Source organism: Pogona vitticeps, chromosome 1 (genome assembly GCF_051106095.1).
Source record: "Pogona vitticeps strain Pit_001003342236 chromosome 1, PviZW2.1, whole genome shotgun sequence".
NCBI lineage: Eukaryota > Metazoa > Chordata > Lepidosauria > Squamata > Agamidae > Pogona > Pogona vitticeps.
In genome coordinates, this window is record NC_135783.1 from 45133531 (window position 1) to 45154841 (window position 21311).

Genomic DNA, 21311 nt, shown 5'->3' on the forward strand with positions numbered 1-21311 from the left:
GTTTTTTCTAATGACACTTTACCTATAGCATTTGATGTAGAGGCACATTTTCATTTGGGTTATATAGAAAATTGGGAGGTTTAACCTTTCCCTTAATAGCCAGAATATTAACACTGTCTGACCCTTCAGGGAGCCTAATGGGGAAGCAAATGTCCCATCAACAAAAGTGAGAGATTTTTCTTAACGCTAACGCTAATTGTTGCATACTTTTTTTTAAAAAAAAATCACAATTGTAGTCTGGAGAGAAAGATTAAACTTACCATTTCAATGGCAAAACCTCTGTTAATATTAATACATTTTTAACCACCACCGCAAACACAGATCCTGTATGTTGTGTTACCTGTTTTCAAGTTATAGTCTCATTTATAGCAGCCCTATTGGGGGGGGTGGTTTCAAGTCAAGTGAGATGTTTAAGGAGTTGTTTTACCAGTGCCATCCCCAGCAACAGAACTTCCATCGCCAAGCAGGGATTCATATCCAGGTCTCCTTAGTCCTACTCTGGGTTAGTCTATCCACTACATAACTCTGGATAATTCCTGTGTGTTATGACATTCTAACAGAATGTAGGTAGACTGTCTGACATGGGTGGGATTTAAAAGGGCAGGGGAACAGAGACAGCAAATTGACTAGCTGTTATATTTTAAGGCATGCAAGAAGAATATGCCTAATGACTGAAACACTGAACAACAACATTCATACTGTGTGGGTGGGTATGAATGTCTACTACAATATTCTGTTGCAGATCCCACTGGTTTTGTTCCTAATCAATAAAAAGAACAATGTGCTCTATGAGTAGGAGAAAAACAAAGCCATTTAAAACTAATAAAGCTCCTTCCTCTTCAGTTTCTAGAAATATGAGCAATTTACTACCTAGAAAGAGGAATATCATCAGGTGAAATGGTCATATAATTAATGCAGCAGTTCAAGCAATTTCTAAAAATTCTAATACTCAATTTTCATAAACTGCTGAAAATGCTGGATTATACACAAACAGACATTGATATAAAACTATATGCTGAGAATTTTCCTGAAACATTAATAGTGTCTATTTGAGAAATGTGTAGAGTCTAGAAAATCTTCTTGAAATGCTCAGCAAGAGGTACAGGCAACGGCCATCTTCTTTCACAAGCCAGAGTTTTCTATGCACTTAAAATTATTTTAAAATAACAGAAACCTGCACCTTAAGACCATTACTAACAAGAATAATGACATTGCACTGAAGATACTGCTGAGATCGCTGCTTTCAAAATTGACAAAACAGCACCACCTTGAGACTCTTCTACAACACTTCTCTCAAATTGATATCTAGCAGCACTATTTTTTCTGAGCAATTTGAAAGAAAATACCAGTGATCTGTTTTATTCCCCTGATTCAGAAGCAACAAGAGAACAATAATCTATCTGCTATTTTATGGTGCTCAAAATTCTGTCACATTCTGGGGAGGGGGAGAGGTAATGAAAAACACTTACATGGAAATAGGTGATTGGCTCACTGATACGCCTGAAGAGCTGCCTTACCCACAGAATCTTTCCCGCAACCGGGGGCATGTTTCGAGCCAGAGGGGGATCCTCTTTTTGAGCCTGATAGAGCTGCAATAAAGCAAATGCACATTTTAAAATGAACATGTTGTTCATACTTTACTTCAGCAACACACCTTTATGTGCAATTTGAAATCACACAGAAGACCCCCTTCTCCTCCTCAGAACACTGCCCTAGCCAATCCAACTTGTTGCAAACCCATTAGCTACACAAGTTTCCATAATGAAGCGCAGTGGGGAGAAGGAAATGTCACAAATGAAGCACTGAATTACAGCTTAATTTAGACACAGATAACATGTGCAACATGAATTAATGATGCCACATGTTCTCTTCCTGTTACTAGATTACAGATAGCTTAAAAATGAATTAAAACTATCTTTGTCCTCCTTTCACATATGGCCACTGCTTCTAAATTTTCTAATCAATTTAATCAGTAGCACAACCTTCAGTCAACTTTACTAAAGATAAAGAACATACAATAAGATAACAAGTTCTGGTGACATCTTTCAGTATCTAATACCAGAGGAAATTGAATTTTTTTCCCTCCCAAACTTTCTGCAGCATTCCATGGGTCAAATCCAATTTTTTTTTTAAAAAAAATCCTGTACATAAGGATGATAACTCAAGTGGCTTCAGATAAGATGCATTCAAATGTCACCACTGGATTCTGGCTTATGTATAATTAATAATTAAGTAGTAGTAGTAGTAGTAGTAGTAGTAGTAGTAGTAGTAGTAGTAGTAGTAGTAGTAGTAGTAGTAGTGTGCCATCAAATCAATTTTGACATGTGGCAACCATTTTCCGGGTTTTCTAGGGAGAGAGCACTATGGAGTGATTTACCATTCCTATCTTCTGGGGGCATCCTGGAACTGTGTAGCTTGTATTTAAATAATTGTATATATTACTGAGGAGGCAAAAAGTTGGAACATTCCAGTGTCAGGTGTCACTAGTCTGTACAATACACTGGTATACATGCAGAGGGAATGTTCTCCCATTATATGAATGTTTTTGTCAGCTGGGAGGGCTATGTGTTGGTAGGACACCCACATACTTCCCCTCCTCCTCCCAACCTAGGCAGGAATCAAGTGCTAAAACACTCATGCTGAAAAGGGGAGACTAGAAGGATAAATCCAAGACTGGGTGCCCTTCTTTGAGTCTCTCATCTTGCATGAGGATTTCTGCTTCTTTCTACGGTCCCTCATACAGTATAGTGTTCCCAGAACCACGTGGTTGCTTTTTAAAAGTGCTTTTTTATCTAACAATAAAAGAGAGGAAAAACTTGGGCAAAGTCCTACAAAGCCTCTTATCTCCACAAGACTATGCACCTCCCATCTCAGAGTTTCCAGAAGCTGGTGTTTTGATCCCTGTGAAACCTATCCGAAGTCCAGCGTTGCATAGCCCATACTAGACCAGGAGATATACTGTACTGTGTCTCCATTGACACACTCCTCTTCCTTGACAAAAGGCAATCATAGGAGACAATTCCATCCTTTCAGAGAAGCAGAGGACAATTTTCTAAAGAAGAGTCTTGTAGGTTAAAAATCTTTGTCTTGGGTGGGGGAAAACATTGCCAAGTTTTGAGACCTCTTTTGCATAAGAAGATGCAATTACATGAATAAGTACACGAAATACCTTTTTAGTTGCTTCAAGTTCTGCAACATAATGCTGAAGAATACGGGCAATTGTATGTGCTATTTCTTGCTGAAGACATGGCATATTCAGCTTCTGAAATCTAAATAGAGCATGTTCAAATATATAAGAACATAGAATGTACCCCCATAAGCTTAGAAAGTCAGTTCTCTCCCCTAAGATCAAATAATTTTTTTGTTTTCAAGAAAACAGAAGTAAAAAACTTGAGAACTGCATTGACTTTCAGAAGAGCCATATTATCTTATTGTGTCAAAGTTAGCAAGTTAGTCACTATATTACATAAACTGTATTTGATTAAGTTCTCCACCCCAAAAAGCTGCAATTTGTGATTTGAGGTGCCTTTGCAGACTTTCCTGTTGATGAGAATAATAGCAGGCAGGGATTTTTACTTAAACTCTTGTCAGATTTTAAATTATGGGCCTACAGTTCCTTATAACTATAAGGATAAATCAGAAGATTCCTGGTTCAACACCTGGTTGGCTCACCATTCCTTCAGGCCTTGCTTGGAGCACTCTGCTTGATTCCTTACAAGCCAACATAGGGTAACTCATAAAAGCCTTTACTGGTTTACAGCTGACAAGTGTTTTTGAGGTTCATCACAGCTGACATTAATCCAGTAAAGGGTTAATTCCAGAATGAAATCAGACAATCATTAATGAGCATTTCAGAATTAATCTGGTATCTCAGTATCAGCATTTTCTTCATTACCATAACTCCAGGCAATTCCAAAGCTAGAATGTTTACAAGTTTATTTCTACATAGCTCCCAGGTTCCTTAAGAATAACATGAAATCCAATAGTATTTTAAAAACACGTAACTTTTGGAAAGTCTGTCCTCTGAAGATGCGGGCCACAGAGACTGGCGAAACGTTAGGAAGAACAACCTTCAGAACACGGCCAAAGAGCCCGAAAAACCCACAACAACCATTAGATCCCGGCCGTGAAAGCCTTCGCAAATAGATTGATTGCATCTTCCTCTGATCTTTCAAAAATTTCATAAATGCACGCAGCGCCTAACCATACTACATGAAGAACTTTTAAATATCTTTTTCTAAATGAAACCATTTCCTAAAGTTGACGTATCATACCTTTGAAGCAGCTGGAGAGCATGTTGAGAAGACAAGATTCTTCCAAAACAAGTACTCATAAATGTCTGTATTTGCACCTAAAGAAAAATGGAAGTATTTAATAGGAGCAGTTCACAGAGTAATCATAAATGCAAGATCCTCTATAATCCACTAGAGCAGGATGGGGAGCTTCAGTGTGTCTGGAGACAATTTTGCCCTGCCTGTGACCTATGGCAAGGGGCCACCTGTTCAAAATGTGGTTTCTTCATATACAGTATTTTTTTTCAAACTGGAAATGACCACAAGTGCATTTCCAATATTGAAGAAGTTATGGAACATCCCTTCACATGAGATCAACCAGCATTTCTCCCCCACTTCTTTTTCAGCAGGTAAATCTGGGTCCTAGAAAAGGACGTGTATATTTTCCTGGCCAGATTTATCCTGGTGGAAAATCTGATACATTCACACACCTTTAAAACCTAAAGGACAATCACTGAGAAAATAAAAGCAATGCATGTAACAAGCAAACAGCAAAAACAATAACCACAACAATATCTGCAGTATTTATTGAAATCAGTCCATCAGCAGACAATTGAGAATATACAACCACAACATTTCAAAAACACACTCAGCAGCACAGGCAGCTGATGAAGCATGGCCACCCACTGCATACATCGAGCATATTCCACAGACAAAAAGTTTAATGAAAAAGTCAACATAATAGATGTCCTGTAGGCAGTTATGGCTCCTAGACTGGATAGGTACATCTTACTCCAAAATTTGGGGATTACCCTTTGCTGCAGCTATGACCTGCCCTTGCCTGTATCACAATCTAGTTATGCAGCCACATACACATCAGTGTGACAGTGGTTAAATACATGAAGAATGTCATCTTGCTTATCCCCAACACATTTTTTTTAAAAAACAATCTCCGTAGCAATAGTTCTCAACTGCTGGCATCCCAACAGTCAGTCTATCAAAAATTCCATACCGTGACAGAGACCAAACACCAATTTGTGAGAAATACACCTATACGTTCTAGTGTATTTTGTCACCATATTTATCATTTACTAAAAGTTGGACAACAAGGGGACATGGCACATTATGATTGGTGAATGCCATAGGGATTGAGGGAAAGTGGTTTTCATTTTCATCTAGACTACTGCTGTGGCTCCTTGCATGTGCACCACAGGTTGGGAACTATTGCTTCACAACACAATATTAAATAGCGCAAATTATCCCACATACATTTTGTGGTGTGAACACTTTCTCTTCCCAAATATATAAAAGTGTGGGCCAAGCAACCTGTCATTGTAAAAAAACCTCTCCATTTCACATTGGACACACTCCCCTAGCTATCAATAGGGAAAAGAAAGAGTTCCCACAAACAACTGGGTGGCAAGAAGTGGGTGGAGCCCAACAGAGAGAGGAAGGAAGGAAGGAAAGGAAAGGAAGGGCAGTTTGAAGCCAGTCCAAATATGGGCAAGCTCATGTTTTATAACCACTTGAGTATCCATTTTGGTGATTGTAAACTAGTTCTTATGTCTCTAGAACAATCCTTTTATGTAAAAAGTAACTGCAAAAATATGCTAAAGTTTTGAAAATGCCAACAGTCTTTCCCTCTGAAGTAATCAAAGCCTGTGCTATTAATCAGAAATATTTATTACTTACCTCTAAATTTTCAATTTTTGTCATGAAATCTGCAAAATCTACATCAAATTCTGTTTTCCGTGGGTCAAGAATATCATATTTTTTCTTTTGAACACTTTGGTAGATATTTTTGAATTTAATTGCCATAATATCAATGCCTTCAATGGTAGACATATTCAGTGCAGAAAAGGTTTGAACTATAGTTATCATTTCTGTTATCTAAAATGAGAAGGAAAGGAAATGTTCTTACTTCAGAACAATAATGCTAGGCTTTAATAAGCTGTGTATCTGCTAATAACCAATTAATTTAAATTGGCTGGTTTGATTAGAATACTTCAGATGCTCTGAGTAGTAACTGCCCTCAGAGGTCCTCATTTGAGGGTGGGGTATGCTTTTTTCCCCATTCTATCCTAACCTCATTTTCCTAAAATGGAATGTTATTTGGTATTCACTGAGCCATAACATCGCTATGTTTATCACATGGAAGCCTAGGATTCAATTACCTAGTAAATCTCTGCATGTCTTCTACCACTACACAGTGGAGGGGACTCAACATACTTGACTACTGCTCCATACAAAAAGGGGAAAACATCTCTTCAAATAGAAAGCTAACATGTCCAAGAGAAGATGAGGAGAAAACTCTTCTCTGTGACATCTAATTTCACAAATGAAGGTGGCGGGGTTGTGGAATAGAAAAGCTTCAGTCATACAAATGTCATTTGCAGTTTGAAGTGTTACTTCTGAGATACTGATGTAAAAACCCCAGGAAAAACTGGTCCTAAATTGCTGTGAAAAGAGTTTAACCAAATGTACTTCAAAAAGTTAAGAAATGTAGCTTGTGTTTCTGGATGTGGGTAGCCACAATCCTTCTGGAAGGAGAATGCTGTTCACCTTAACAGAACGTTTGAAAAATAATGACGTCTGTGTGCGCATTACCAAAAATGAAGAAAAATGAACAAAGGGAAGCTTGTAGAAAGGGTGACATAGATTTCTGTATATATAAATGTAGAAGAAATGATGAATATAATTTCAATGAAAATACACTATCAGGAATACCAATTAACCTGCTCAAGTCTATTTTTACAAATGTAAACTGCTGACAGGCTACTTCAGAGGACTTTATCTCCTTATCTTATTCATTAACTAATCTTGGACTGGACTGCTCTTCAAGTAGAAGACTGATCTTTCAGTGCCTTTAAAACAAGGAGCTGTCCTCTTTAAAGAAGGAAGAAGGATCATTGTATCTGAGAGCCTCTACTCTGGCAGTGCTTAGATTTCAGTTGTTAGCTTTAGTTACCCCTTTGGTTACTTAATTGTCATTTAACTGGCTGGTTTAAATCAAAGGTAGAAATGCACGGTTGTTGTTTCTTCCTTTAGAGAGGTTTTTTGAAAAGCACTTACCTTTTCTAGCCTTTTACAGAAAGCTTCAAATTTGCCAAAAATATACATCTCAGATACTTCAAATGTCTTCTCCCCTAAAGTCTCCAAAATTTGTTTTCTTGTTTTGTGAAAACTTTTCTGATACTCTTTAAATAGAAAAATACAGTCCTAAAGTGTTAAAGCAAGTAGATAGCTATTAGTGTCATAAAGAGAAAGGAAGACTAATTAACTGAACCTGTTAAGTAGATGGCAGTCTCAGCCTTCCATGGAAGCAGAATAAAAATTCTGTAAATCTATTGAATGTTGCAGTTATTATAGACAAAGCAAAACCAAACCAAAACCCATCATTCACAATTGTTCATACTCTGTAGGCAGCTTTCCCAATTAGACTCTTTCCTTACAGTTTTATGTTTAAAATTAATTGTTCATCTATTTTAATGCTCGCCTACTGAAATATGAAGAAAACAACCTACATCTTTTTTGTTCAAATGAGCAAGCGGGGAGTTTTGCAAATAAACTTTTTCTTAGCCAAAACATTAAGTGCCCTTCCCTCTCCTCTCAGTGCTGAACATTTTTATTTTCATTTTTTGCTAATTAAGGGGGCATACTGACAAGATGCTTGCTATTTTGTAACAATTCAAAATTAATTTCTTTTAACCCACAAGTGTAAAACCTAAACCACAAAGTAGTGTGCTAGGGCAAATCCCCTGGGATCTAATTAGGCAGCAAGTTCTACTAAGAAAAAGCAGAATTTTTTAAATATAAATGGAGTTATGTAAATTATGGTACAATACATGTTTTGCTATCAAATTTAATGAAAATTCACTACAATAATTTATTTAATAAGAAAAACAAAATCTTGTTTTATAACAGAAATCGTTGCACAGTACTATATGGTACACACACACGCACGCACGCGCGCGCGCACGCGCGCACGCACACACACACACACACACACACACACACACACACACACAAGGGTGCTATCTCTTTTCAGGAAAGCTTCAATAGGAGGCAGATACAATGCCATTGAAACGGCACTGTGCTCTACACAAACCTGGATTTTCTTGATTACTGTTGGAGTATCCTGTTCCCATACACGACTAAAACCTCCATCAGTGATATATGCCTTACATGCTGTTACCATTTGATTTGTGACCTATCATGTGGAAGAAGAAAAAAAAGTTGTATCAAAAGTGTTAAAACAAGAAGAAAATACATACAGTACATGATATCTGTCCAATATATTAAGAGATTGTTGACCACTAGGTCAACTTCCAGTTAAATTTCTCTGAGGTAATTTCTTTCCTTAATGATTCATATATAAACACAAGATTCATCTATACTCCTTTATTCTCCAGGCTTTTGAAATTTCTTGCATTTCCACAATCCCTGTAGCAAGTACTTTTCACTCAGTGGTCAAGACAATGGATCAAACTAGATGATACAGTAAGGGGAATATATATTTCCTCCCATTAACCTCCTTTCTCTCTGACAACAGTGTATTGACCCCCACAATTGTTGCTTCCATCAGTAACTAGCAGAACACACAGAGTAAATCTGCAAGGCATTGTGAAGCACTAAGTGGGAGAGATTATCCTTTTTATCAAAATGGAAACAAAAATAATTCTGAGATAGTTGTTATCCAAATTAATTTTGTGAGAAAAGTCTGGTGGCCGGGGGAGGGGGAGACTTAATATGTTTCTGAAGCTATATTGAACTGAGGTTGTCAAGTCTAGAGCACTGGATAAAATCTGAAGGAACTACAGTACTTCTCTCGGTCTCCAAGCAGAGAAATAAATTTTAGGGTGAGCTGCGCTAGAGAATGAGATACCAGTTTGGATCCATTGTGTCATTTGGAGCATGGCAGGAAGTGAGGTACCAGCATTATTGACATTTGAGTCTGGAAGTAATGTTGCAAAGCTGGGGGGAGGGTGGTATTCCTTTCTCCCCACTCTTGCCTGCCCCACCTCTATGGCATCGCAAGGGTCGGCTCCCTGGTCTTACTTTATGGGCTTGAAGTCTCAGGAAATGAGATGCTGCTGATCTGGCACTCCTCTGCTGAACTGCCAGAGAAGCCTGAAGGATGAAGCCTGCTACTGTAAAATACTTGATTTTCTCCTTTTGTATTTTGAACTATTTTGAATCCTTTAAAGTTATGTACATAAACCTTCCACATCAAAGTACTTACTTTTATAAACAATGATGTCATTCTCTCAGAAGTATTATAATATCTTGAAACGCTATGTATCATTCGTATAGCATTAATCAGATTTTGTATTCCATGAGCCATGGAAACCTAAGGTAAACATTTTATACAATTAGTTAAGTTCATACTGAGAGGCTGTATATTTTAGAACCACAAGGTGGTGGTAACAAACAACTGTGAAGGGAAACCCTTCTTGAAAAGCTTTCATGTGAGGAAAGTAATGATGGACAAGGGAAGGGCTAATGCACTCCCCTCAATGCTTGTGAAGTACACACATCTTTAACACATGCATAAGACTCCTCTATCAAAAAATATACTGTACGTCTAATGTAACTATGAGAGATATCTTTCCAGAATTTTTTCAACATCCACAAAAAGGGAGATCTTCAGCCCTGGCTTGATCTTCAGTCCCATCTCCCAGCTTTCCATTCAGTATTGGTTTGCTTTTCAATCTCACCTCTGTTCATGACTTCCTCTCTGCTTCTTTTTCTGTCTCTCCACATTGATTCTTAGCCATCCCTAGCTCATCTCAACTGCAATCTATAGCTCAGTCCTGACAGAAAGGTTCATTCTATATCACCAAGCCCTTCTAAGTTGAACTGCATTTTGATTACTCAATGAGCACTAGAAACCAGCTATTTCACATGAAAACCTCGGTATTTAAGGGTGAAAGGACATGTTCAATGTTATTTTTTTACACTCAATTAGGGGATATAGACTTAACATACTGTAATGTGAAAACGCAAATGATTTTTCAAAGCAATGTACTTACTAAATCGTAGTTATAGAGTGGCTGGCAAACTTTTTCTAGGGTGTATAAATATCTCACATTGTCTTTTGATTCATTTGCAGTGTCTGTTATTCTGGCATCCAAATCTCGCCACAGCTGACATTTAAAAAAGGAAGAACATATCAATAACAACATAAAAATGCACATTATTGAAAGAGTAGGTATGTAACTATGGTCAAGCCACTTTGTCAAATAACCTGTATTGGCCCCAAGTGTACTTGATGACCACTTTTATTTACAATATTTTTTCTTCTTCTGTGAATTGCCTGTGGAATTCACCCAATAGAAAGGTTGATTTGGACCTGGGATTCTTGGATTCCTATCTGTCATGTAATCCTTATGTGGTGTCATAAAACCTGTAATCCAGTTTTAATAGTTTTATGACCATAAAATGAGGCTAAGGGTAACTTACTTCATAGACTGTTTGGAAGGAAAAAACAGACAAAAGACAGTTCATTAAGAAGAGTGAAGGGGCTCTATAAAATTACTAAGTAGCAGAAGTTGTGCAATACCTCAACAACCCCCCCACAACAATTTTAAAAGTTCTGCTCTTCCACAATAGGGACTCATACAGTCATGGCCAAAAATATTGGCACCCTTCTTTGAGAAAATTGTCGCAGTTGCAAATGTTTTGGTACTCATATGTGCATTTCTTTGGTTTGCGTTGAAACAACACAAAAAATCAGAGAAGAAAAGTCAAATCTGATACAATCCCACACAGAAACCCAAAAATGTGCTGGCCAAAATTACTGCCGCCCTTAACTTCATATTTGGTAACACCTCCTTTGGAAAAAATAACTGAAATCAATCGCTTCCTGTAACCATTAATGAGTTTCTAACACCTCTCTACTGGAATTTTGGACCAGTCCTCTTTTGCAAACTGCTCCAGGGCCCTCAGATTTGAGGGATGGTTTCTCCCAACTTCTGTTTTGAGATCTCTCCACAGGTGTTCTATGGGATTCAGATCTGGACTCATTGCTGGCCATTTCAGAACTCTCCAGAGCTTTGTTTGTAACCATTTCTGAGTGCTTTTTGAAGTGTGTTTCGGGTCATTGTCCTGCTGGAAGACCCATGGCCTCTGGTGGAGACATAGCTTTCTGACACTGGCCATTACGTTGTGCCCCCAGATTTTGGCCAATGCATTTTTGGGTTTCTGTGTGGTGTTGTATTAGATCTGACTTTTCTTCTCTGTATTTTGTGTGTGTGTGTGTGTGTGTGTGTGTGTGTGTGTGTGTGTGTGTTGTTCCAACGCAAACCAAAGAAACAAACATGTGAGTACCAAAACATTTGTAACTGCAACAATTTTCTGAGAGAAGGGTTGCGTTTTCTGACAGAATTGGAAGGGTGCCAATATTTTTTGGCCATGACTGTTTGTTTTGGGGAAAAAAGCATAAATATGATTTCCTTTTCCTGCATATACCCTTTTATTATTTTGCAAAGGATGATCAGTAGATTAAGAGGATAACGGAACCAACCCAAGATATCTTGTCTAGGTTTTGTCATGAGTTGTAGATATTACATTCTTGGAAATTTACTCATCTGGGGTACATAGTCAAGCCAGAAGCCTTTGCCAAGGCCCAGCTAGACCAGCGTGCCTGCCGTCGGGGAGTCGCCTGTGACATCTGCCGTCCCTCAGGCACTGGGTGAGAGACAGTGTCTGGGGGAATTTCTGGCCTGGACTCCTTTGGCCTGCAGGACTGGGGCCCTGCTGCTGCTTCGGGCTACCCCACCCCTTCTTTAACACCAGCCACATGGCTGGGAGGGGAGAAGGAGCATTAGAAGGGTGTGTGTGTTTGTTTTTGTTTGTTTGTTTTTAACTGTTATTACTATTAATTGCCACTGGATTGCATAAGAGACCCACAGTGGACCTGATGGAACAGGAAGGGGGGAGGGCGTTGGAGGGGGCAGCCATTGAGGTGATGCTGGGTAGGAGAAGGAATGGTGGTGGGGGTAGAACATGCCCGCGTAGGAGAAGAGAGGTTAGATACCTTATATCTATCCCCTCTTCTAGTCCTACCTCCAACCAGATGGTATCAGGTGACCATGTCAGCAAACCCTTGAGCCACACGGTGCTGTTGATGAACGCCAGGTCAGTACAAAATAAGACTGCCCTCATCCATGATGTAATTCTGGATGAGGGTGCTGACCTGGCGTGCATTACTGAGACCTGGGTGGGAGAGGAAGGTGGTGTCCCCCTCTCCCAGCTGTGTCCGCCTGGGTACTCGGTCCAGCACCAGTGTCGCTCGGAGGGTCAGGGAGGGGGAGTTACTATAGTCTATAGGAGTTCTATCTCCTTGACCAGGCTTCCTGTCCCTTTGAGGGGAGGTCTTGAGGGCCTGTATTGTGTGTTGGGCTTGCGAGACAGATTAGGGATTCTGTTGGTGTACCGCCCACCCTGCTGCGTACCAACAGTCTCCCTACCTGAGCTGACGGAGGTAGTCTTGGACCTGGTGTTGAGGACTCCCAGGTTGTTGGTGCTGGGGGACCTCAACATCCATGCCGAGGCTACCTTGACTGGGGCGGCTCAGGACTTCATGGCTGCCATGATAACCATGGGGCTGTCTCAATGTGTCATCGGCCCGACACATGAGAAGGGCCACACCTTGGACCTGGTTTTCACAACGGGACTGGAAGGTGGTGGTTTGGATGTGGAGGGGCTGGCCGTGACCCCATTGTCATGGTCAGACCACTTCTTGGTCAAGTTTAGTCTATTAGCTTCTTCTTCCCTCTGCAAGGGTGGGGGATCTATTAAGATGATCCGCCCCCGGAGACTAATGGATCCGGATGGTTTCCTGAATGCTCTGGGGGATTATCCGTCTGATATGATCGACGCTCCTGTCGAAGCTCAGGTCACCCTATGGAACAGGGAGATGACCCGGGCGGTTGACACGATTGCGCCTAAGCACCCTCTCCATGCTCACCGAGCCCAGACAGCTCCTTGGTATACTTCTGAACTGCGGGTGATGAAGCGAGAGGGGAGACGGCTGGAGCACAGGTGGAGGAAGTCCCACTGGGAGTCTGATCGAACATGACTTAGAGCCCATTATCGGGCCTATTTCGTGGCAATACGGCTGGCGAAACGGCAATATTTCTCCAGCCGCATTGCTTCCTCAGAATGTCGTCCAGCAGAGCTGTTTCGGGTGGTCCGGGATCTTCTTCAACCGGGAAATCCGGTGGAGGTCCTGGACTGCTCATCAGCTCGCTGTGATGAGTTTGCTATTCATTTTGAGGAAAAAATCGCTCAGATTCGCAGTGGGCTGGACTCCACTGTTACTGCAAAATCGGAAGGTGTGTCCAGTGTGCCGTGCTTAGGTCAAACATTAATGGATGAGTTTCAATTGTTGAGACCCGAGGATGTGGACAGGGTGCTTGGATCTGTCCGTTCTACCACCACTCAGCTCGACCCTTGCCCATCTTGGCTCATTGGAAGATCTGGCAGGGGGGTTCGCACTTGGGTCCAGGAGGCCGTGAACACCTCTTTGAGAGAGGGAGTGGTCCCTACCGCCTTGAAAGAGGCGGTAATTCGACCACTCCTTAAAAAGCCTAACCTGGACCCAAGGCTGGTGGTTAACTACCGACCAGTAGCGAACCTCCCTTATTTGGGCAAAGTGTTGGAGCGGGTTGTGGCCGGGCAACTCCAGGCGCTGCTGGATGAAACAGATTTTCTGGATCCATTTCAATCAGGTTTCAGGCTGGGTTTTGGTACAGAGACTGCCTTGGTCTCCCTGTATGATGACCTTTGCCGGGAGAGAGACAGGGGGAGTGTGACCCTGTTGATACTCCTGGACCTCTCAGCGGCTTTCGACACCATCGACCATGGTGTCCTTCTGGATAGGCTGGCTGGGTTGGGAGTTGGGGGCACTGTTTTACAGTGGTTCCGCTCCTTCCTGGCTGACCGTGTCCAGAGGGTGGTGCTGGGGGACAGTTGCTCTGCCCCATGGCATTTATGTCCTGGGGTTCCTCAGGGCTCATTACTGTCCCCCATGCTGATTAATATCTACATGAAACCGCTGGGAGAGGTCATCAGGAGGTTTGGGCTGAGGAGTCAGCAATATGCTGACGACACTCAGCTCTACCTCTCGTTTTCCACCAATCCAGGTGAGGCGGTTTCTGTGCTGAACTCGTGTCTGGACCTGATAATGGACTGGATGAGGGTTAATAAATTGAAACTCAATCCAGACAAGATGGAAGTGCTGTTAGTGGGTGCTTCGCCGGACAGGCTGGAGGGCCATTTCCCTGCCCTGAATGGGGTTACACTCCCCCTAAGGGACAGGGTCCGCAGCCTGGGGGTGCTACTGGATCCCAGTCTAACTCTGGAAGCCCAGGTGGACTTGGTGGCCAGAGGCGCCTTCCTTCAGCTGCGGAAATTATATCAGCTGCGGCCCTACCTGGACGAGCGGAGTCTCATGACAGTTACACATGCACTGGTAACATCTTGTATAGATTATTGCAATGCGCTCAATGTGGGGCTGCCTTTGAAGACGGTCCAGCAACTGCAACTGGTCCAGAATCGAGCTGTGTGGCTGGTGAGTGGTGGGGCCGCTAGAGAGCACATCAAGCTGATTCTGTTTAATTTACATTGGTTACCAGTTGCTGCCCGGGCCCAATTCAAAGTGCTTGTTTTGACGTATAAAGCCCTAAACGGCTTGGGCCCTGGATACTTGAAGGACCGCCTCCTTCCATATGAGCCTACCTGGCAGTTAAGATCTAGCCAGGGGGCCCTTTTGAAAGAGCCATCCCTCAAGGAGGTAAGAGGGATGGCTTGCAGACAAAGGGCCTTCTCGGCAGCTGCCCCCAGACTATGGAATGCCCTCCCAAGTGAAATTCGTCTGGTGCCAACGTTGATGACATTTCGGCGCCAGGTCAAACCTTCCTGTTCCAGAAGGCTTTTAATTGAAATAACATCAACTGTGGGTCCTGATTGCAATTTTAATTGTATTTTAATTGTATTGTAATCATTTTATCTTTTATTGTATTGAACTTTAATTGTTGTGAGCCACCCAGAGACCTCTGGGTAGAGTGGGCGGCATAGAAATTAAATAAATAAATAAATAAATAAATAAAAAATAAGATGAATACTTCCCAAAACACAAGTAATAAAACTTTGTGGTGCTGTTGTCCCCACACTATAGCACCAATGTTTGTAAACAGAAATGACTTGATTGATTGATTGATTGATTGATTGATTGATTGATTGATTGATTGATTGATTGATTGATTCATTCATTCATTCATTCATTCATTCATTCATTCATTCATTCATTCATTCATTCATGTATGTTACCTCACCTGGCTCCTAAAAAAGGGATCCAAGGCAGCTGATGTCATTATAAACACAAAATTAAAAGCTAAAAACAGTAATTTAATCAAATATTTTTTTAAAAAAATTAATAACATTATATTTAATAAGTTTGGCAAAAGCATGACTAAAACAGATTTACAGTAGTACCTCCATTTACGAACACCTCAGTTAAAGTAATTTTCAGTGTATGAACGGAAATCCATTGAAAATAATGCCTCAGTTTACTATTTTTTTTCGCAGCACAAAGGAAGTTTCCCTAGGATGCATTTTGCCTAGAGGTTTATAGTGCCACCCCTGTTCCTACAGCAAACTGCATTTCGGTTTACAAATTTTTCACATTATGTAACGTCCCAGAGAACGCATTAAATCCGTAAACCGAGGCACTACTGTAGAAGCAACAAAATATTGTCCATCCAATGTACTACCTCCTAGACAGTCACTAAGGAAAAGCCTGCTTGAAGATAAAGTTCTTTGCCTGCATGCAGGAGGCCAGCCTTGCCTCCTGTGGGAGGGAGTTCCAAAGTCTGGGAGCAGCAACAGAGAAGGCCCTCTCCCCTGTACCCATCAAACACACCTGTGAATGTGGTGGGACTGAAAGATCTTAACACCCAGGCAAGCTCATAAAAAGACATGTGGTCTTTGAGATAGCTTGGACCTAATCTTTTAAAGGCTTTATAGATTAAAACCAACACACTGTATTGTTCCCAGAAATGGATTGGTGGCTAGTGGAGCTGTTGCACCGGGGGGGGGGGGGGTATGCAAATCTTGGAACCAGTCCCAGCAGCTGAAGTTTCTGAACACTTTTCAAAGGAAGCCCAATGTAGAGTACAGTAATCCAGCTGGGATATAACTACATGAATTGTTCCAATCTAGATTACCAAACCCATGAAAATGTTTACTCTGTAGTACAATACCATTAATGTGGTACAGTACTCTAATTGTGATACTTCGTAAAGAAGTGGTTCAACAGCAAAGAAATACTAATTCAGTCCACGTGTATGGGGAGAGTCAGAATACTAACCCATCACCTGAATCCAATTGTTAGTTCCAGTCAGAGTAGATTCACTAAATCAATGGTTTTCCCCTAAGTAAAGTTGATTTACCATTTAGCAACTGTCTCAGTGGGTCTACTGTAGATCAGCAATTGGAGTTTGGTCTATGATAGAAGTTATAGAACTACAGTAGGCAGCGGCAATGAAAAAAATAGTGAAAGTGAGATCTGAGAAGCAGATTTTATAGAGCCAGTATTATTAAGCAAAGGTAAAAGCATACAAACAGAGGGATATATAGGAGGTTTAAACCAGCTAAGTAATTTAAAAAAAATTAATTAGAGCTACCTTTATCACTTTGGAACGTGCAACATTTAAAACATTTATGACAGCCTTGCATTGAGGTCCTTTAATTTGTTCAATAATAAAATTAAACTTCGCAGACATGCGCTTCCAGTGTTCCAGTTCGGTCAAAGGACCTGAATCATCTGCTTCCTTTCTCATTTGTTCACTCTCAATCAAAACCTGCAAACAGACAAGAGAATACTAGTAGTATATTTTTAAATGTATATTTGGTTATATATATAACCAGATATACATATGGGATGTTACATATATTAATGTCCAGTGGTTATTACTAGCTCTATCAATATGTCTTGAGGCAGAAACATAACTGATCATTAATGTTGGTGGAACTAAACTTGGCTAAATTCAACGATGCCACTTTAACTTAGAGAAGGGAAATGTTATCCTTTTGCACTATAACTCTCAGAATTCCACAGCCACAATGTCAACATAATGGGATTCTGGAAGTTTAATTTTATAAAAAAATCTCCTATCTCTGATGTAAATGTTGTGTTATCAGAATTTTCTAACCTTATTCCTATTGTTTGTTATAAATTTAGTTAAAATGCAGAACAGAGAGGCTACAGTCCAGAGAATAAATTAAGACAAGCGGGAAGGGAACTGAGCATGTATGAAACATTTCGGCAACCTTCCCCCCCCCCCCCATTTGCCCTATAAAAGGTATAAAGAAGAAAAAGGGGGGTGAGACAGTATATATTGCCAACCCCTTGTTCTTTGTAGTTAATGTGTCGTAACAAATCTACCTGTTCAATTTGCTTATACCAAATCATAAGGACATCTTCTAGTTGATGAACCATGTCAGGATTGGCACTTGCTGCTGTTACTTCCTCAAAAGACTGGAGTTTAGAAAAATCAATGTAATCTATTTGTTTTAACTGAACAGTCCCTTCAATGCTCACTCTAGCACCTAAAACAAGTAAAGAACATAATCAGATCCTGCCGTTTGAATTTGCACTTTGTCTCATTTGGAATAACTATCCATATACAGTATATTTCCCACGTTAGTTAAGACTGTGCGTGTTGTGCTTACCCCTTCACTCTCTCCCCAAGCACTAGGTTGTGTTGCAGTTGTCAGCTTCCGCTCACAGAACCTTTTATGGAAAATGTCACCACCAGGGGTGGGGTTGAAGAGAGAATACATTGGTTGAGTTCTAAAAGAAGCAATGAGAAAGTCCAGAAACTGGTAGTATGATGCAAGCCAGGCAGGTGGCAAGCGCCAAAGGGAAGGGGCCAGGAACTTAGCATGGCAGGATCTTCTCACAGCGAAACAAGTTGCCCAGCCTAAAAGCCCCAGGCTCAAGGTTTGTTTTGATAGGATGTGATGAAACTGGATTGGCCTTGCCTAATAGTGGACTGATCATTCAAGTGGCACCCTTTAGAAACATACCTCAGTTTGCAAGGTTTATGGCTGAGACATGGCCGTGGTGGGAAGCAGAAGCAATGCTATGTCAAAACTACCAACTCCTACAGCCTGAGTCAGATGGAATCCAGCGGAAGAAGAAGGCAAACAACTTGAAGGAGTTGCCTTTGCTAGGGTTGTGGTCTGCTTTAAATGGCTTGTTGCTCTAGAAACTAAAAAGGTAAGGTAGCTCGAGATAGAGATGGCTTCATTGCTTTTAAAACTAATGGCAATGTGTTGCTATATTTTTAAATAACCACTATTCCAGAGTGCTACTACATGTCTTACATACTTTGCTTACATATAGGCACTTGTTCAATAAAAGCAGAAAGTGTGTAATTCTTTTTACCAACTTCAGAAGGATGGAAGGCTGAGCCAACCATGAGCCAGCTACCTGAACTGAGGTTGTGAGCAGAGGCTTGACTGCAGTACTGCAGTTTAACCACTGTGTCATGGGGCTCATGTCTACTCTGCATGGGGCATAACATTTAGATGATAATCAGAAGGAGAAAACTCTTAGTATCCTGAAATCTGTTCTGAAACAAATCCTGTGTAGAGAAATGCCAGTTGTGATCCAGTTCAAGCATCAAAATTTTTGGTTTGACAGAGTACCCCAGGGCATCTTTCACCAACATCTCATCTTTAGAACCATGGTAGCCACATGCATATCAGACATACTCACACCAGCACACACTCTCTTTGTCTGTATACACACATTATGAAGTATGAAAGTCTCACCACACAGGTTTTACACATAAAAATCCACTTGAGAAACTGTTGGAAATTGCACAGCATTTTGTAATGAATGTGTTCTTGATTTAGGGCCCATCCCGTTCATAATAATGAAAGGTGTAATACTTCAAAATCAAAAACTTGAAACTAATAAAGCCAATTTCTCATTCATTCAATATGGATCTTACCATCCAAAAATGCCAAATATCTGTTAAGCGTTTCAGTAAAACTCTGTTTTTCAAGATGTCCCTGCTTGGTTTGATTCAGAGCACCCCAATTATTTGTAGCAAGGACAGCAGGCAGGAATACTTTTGAAATGACATTCTTAATCCCAAGCAGGAGACCTTCACTTCCATCCAGTACTGAAAAGTATATGTCCTGGAATTGGATCAGATGATGTTTAGAAACCAGAAACACAAACATGCATTGTACAACAGAACTTTAGATTTTAGAATAAATCTAATAATGTTCTCATCTAAAAAATCTTATTCTGGTGAGAAGCAAACCACTCCTGTACATTAGCAGGAATTAGCAAGATGTGTCTTAAATGCAGTTGCCAATACTACCACACTCACTCATTTTTTATTTATTTTAAAGCCATCACCCCTGGAAAGTTCCCTGTGCAGTTTAGGGCATGTGTAGGTCAATGTTGTGATGTTTTGAGGAATGTCCAGCATTTTCACATGCCTAAATTTATTTATTTGACAATGATGTGAAAGTATCAAGTGTGGCCTGCATACGCAGGTTGAAAATCTGTTGGCGTAGCTTTATGATGCACAACTTGGATAGCATCATCATAATAATCTGGCAATGGAACTTTTAATTTTATTTAATTTAATTTTGAAATTTTGTATCCTACCCTTCAGGTTTCAAGGGTCTTTTTGCTCTTGGGAAGCCTTTGTAAGCCTTGGGACAGGAAGGCTGAGCCATTTAATATCAGAAATTTGCCACCAGCTGTTCCATTGTTGGTTCAGGATGGCCAGCAGCAATCCATCAATGGGTTTTTCAATATGAAAGACTCACTTCCAGAGGTTGCCCTAGAGATCCCTAGGGATCCCTAGAGATGTGAAATTTTGAATTAAATTGAATTGAACTGAAGATTTCTATTGCCAGTTGATGAAGTCATCAAAGCTGCATAGCATAAAGTGACACCAACAGGATTTTAGGCATTGATGCAATGCACCCACACAGGACTACAAGTTCCAACAATTTATGGGGCCTGCCTACATCTACCTGATGGGCATGTGGCTAACAGTAAAGATCGTAGTGATCACAGTACCTCGTGCATAGCTTTAATATTGGCAGCAATATCATTTCTGGCACGTACAAAAAATAAACACAGTCCTTTGAATGTGTCTGGGGTCTCATCAACATATAATTTCATCATTTTGGTTCCTTTCAGCATTCCTGGAATTGTTCTACCACACTCTGAAAATAAGCACATTTAAGTAAATTTTTAAAAGTTGCACTCTTTTATATCAAAGTACACTTCGCTGTAAGGGAATAAAACGTGGCTGGTGTTACAGTGGCATCCTGAGATTTGTAAAGGAGACAAGTCCATCTAAGCTACAATGAAATCTCTTTCAGAGGTTCTAATAATAGGTTTCTACAAAAGCTACAGGTTCCACACAGACCAAAAAGCATGAGTCTTCCCTATTCTGTAAATCTGAGCAATGCGTTTGCCTTCCAGGCAGTTCCGTGGATAAACTAAATCCTTTTAAAATTTTGAATTCCATGAGTTTGAACGGAAATGAATAATATAAATTATGCATTACACAGTATCATATGATCTTTACAAGCTATTCAACCCCTTTCTCCAAACTAAAGCATTATATCTCTCAGTTTGAAAGTGTAAGTAAAGAATCATCTCTATGGTGATATATGTATACACCAGTATCTCCACAGCGCATTGTTCCCTCATGGCTTTAAGTCTGAAAAAGAAAAGGATCCTGCTTTTACGCAAGCTACCCACAGGAGCAAGATCTGTGAAAAGTACTGGTCCTTGACTCACATGGAGGGCCCACCTGTGAGCAGGAACTTCCCTACTTCAGACTTCTTGTTTCTTTTATGAAAAAGACAGCAATGGAGGGAGCAAGGCTAGCCTTTCCCTTATGAAGGTGTGGATTATTTCAGAATGATGATTTCAGATTTTGGAAAATAGCACAGTAGATTCTGGGATGACTGAACACAGTTAATAACAAACTGAATTCTGGACATTGGGCATACTTTTGTGGAACATTT

General features: G+C 40.5%; 1 protein-coding gene across 1 annotated transcript in view; it reads right to left on the minus strand.

Moving 5' to 3' along the window:
* DNAH8 (dynein axonemal heavy chain 8) overlaps positions 1-20472 on the minus strand; it is a 143813-nt gene extending 123341 nt beyond the window's left edge. The window contains exons 1-12 of the mRNA XM_072994358.2: positions 20350-20472; positions 19259-19448; positions 17683-17846; positions 16922-17098; positions 10265-10378; positions 9475-9582; positions 8341-8442; positions 7305-7451; positions 5925-6122; positions 4275-4351; positions 3170-3269; positions 1470-1589 (exon numbers count right to left, since the gene is read on the minus strand). Coding sequence (XP_072850459.2) covers positions 1470-1589; positions 3170-3269; positions 4275-4351; positions 5925-6122; positions 7305-7451; positions 8341-8442; positions 9475-9582; positions 10265-10378; positions 16922-17098; positions 17683-17846; positions 19259-19448; positions 20350-20457 — 1605 coding nt within the window. The 5' untranslated portion in view covers positions 20458-20472. The remainder of the gene's footprint in view (positions 1-1469; positions 1590-3169; positions 3270-4274; positions 4352-5924; positions 6123-7304; positions 7452-8340; positions 8443-9474; positions 9583-10264; positions 10379-16921; positions 17099-17682; positions 17847-19258; positions 19449-20349) is intronic.
* Positions 20473-21311: the final 839 nt, after the last annotated feature.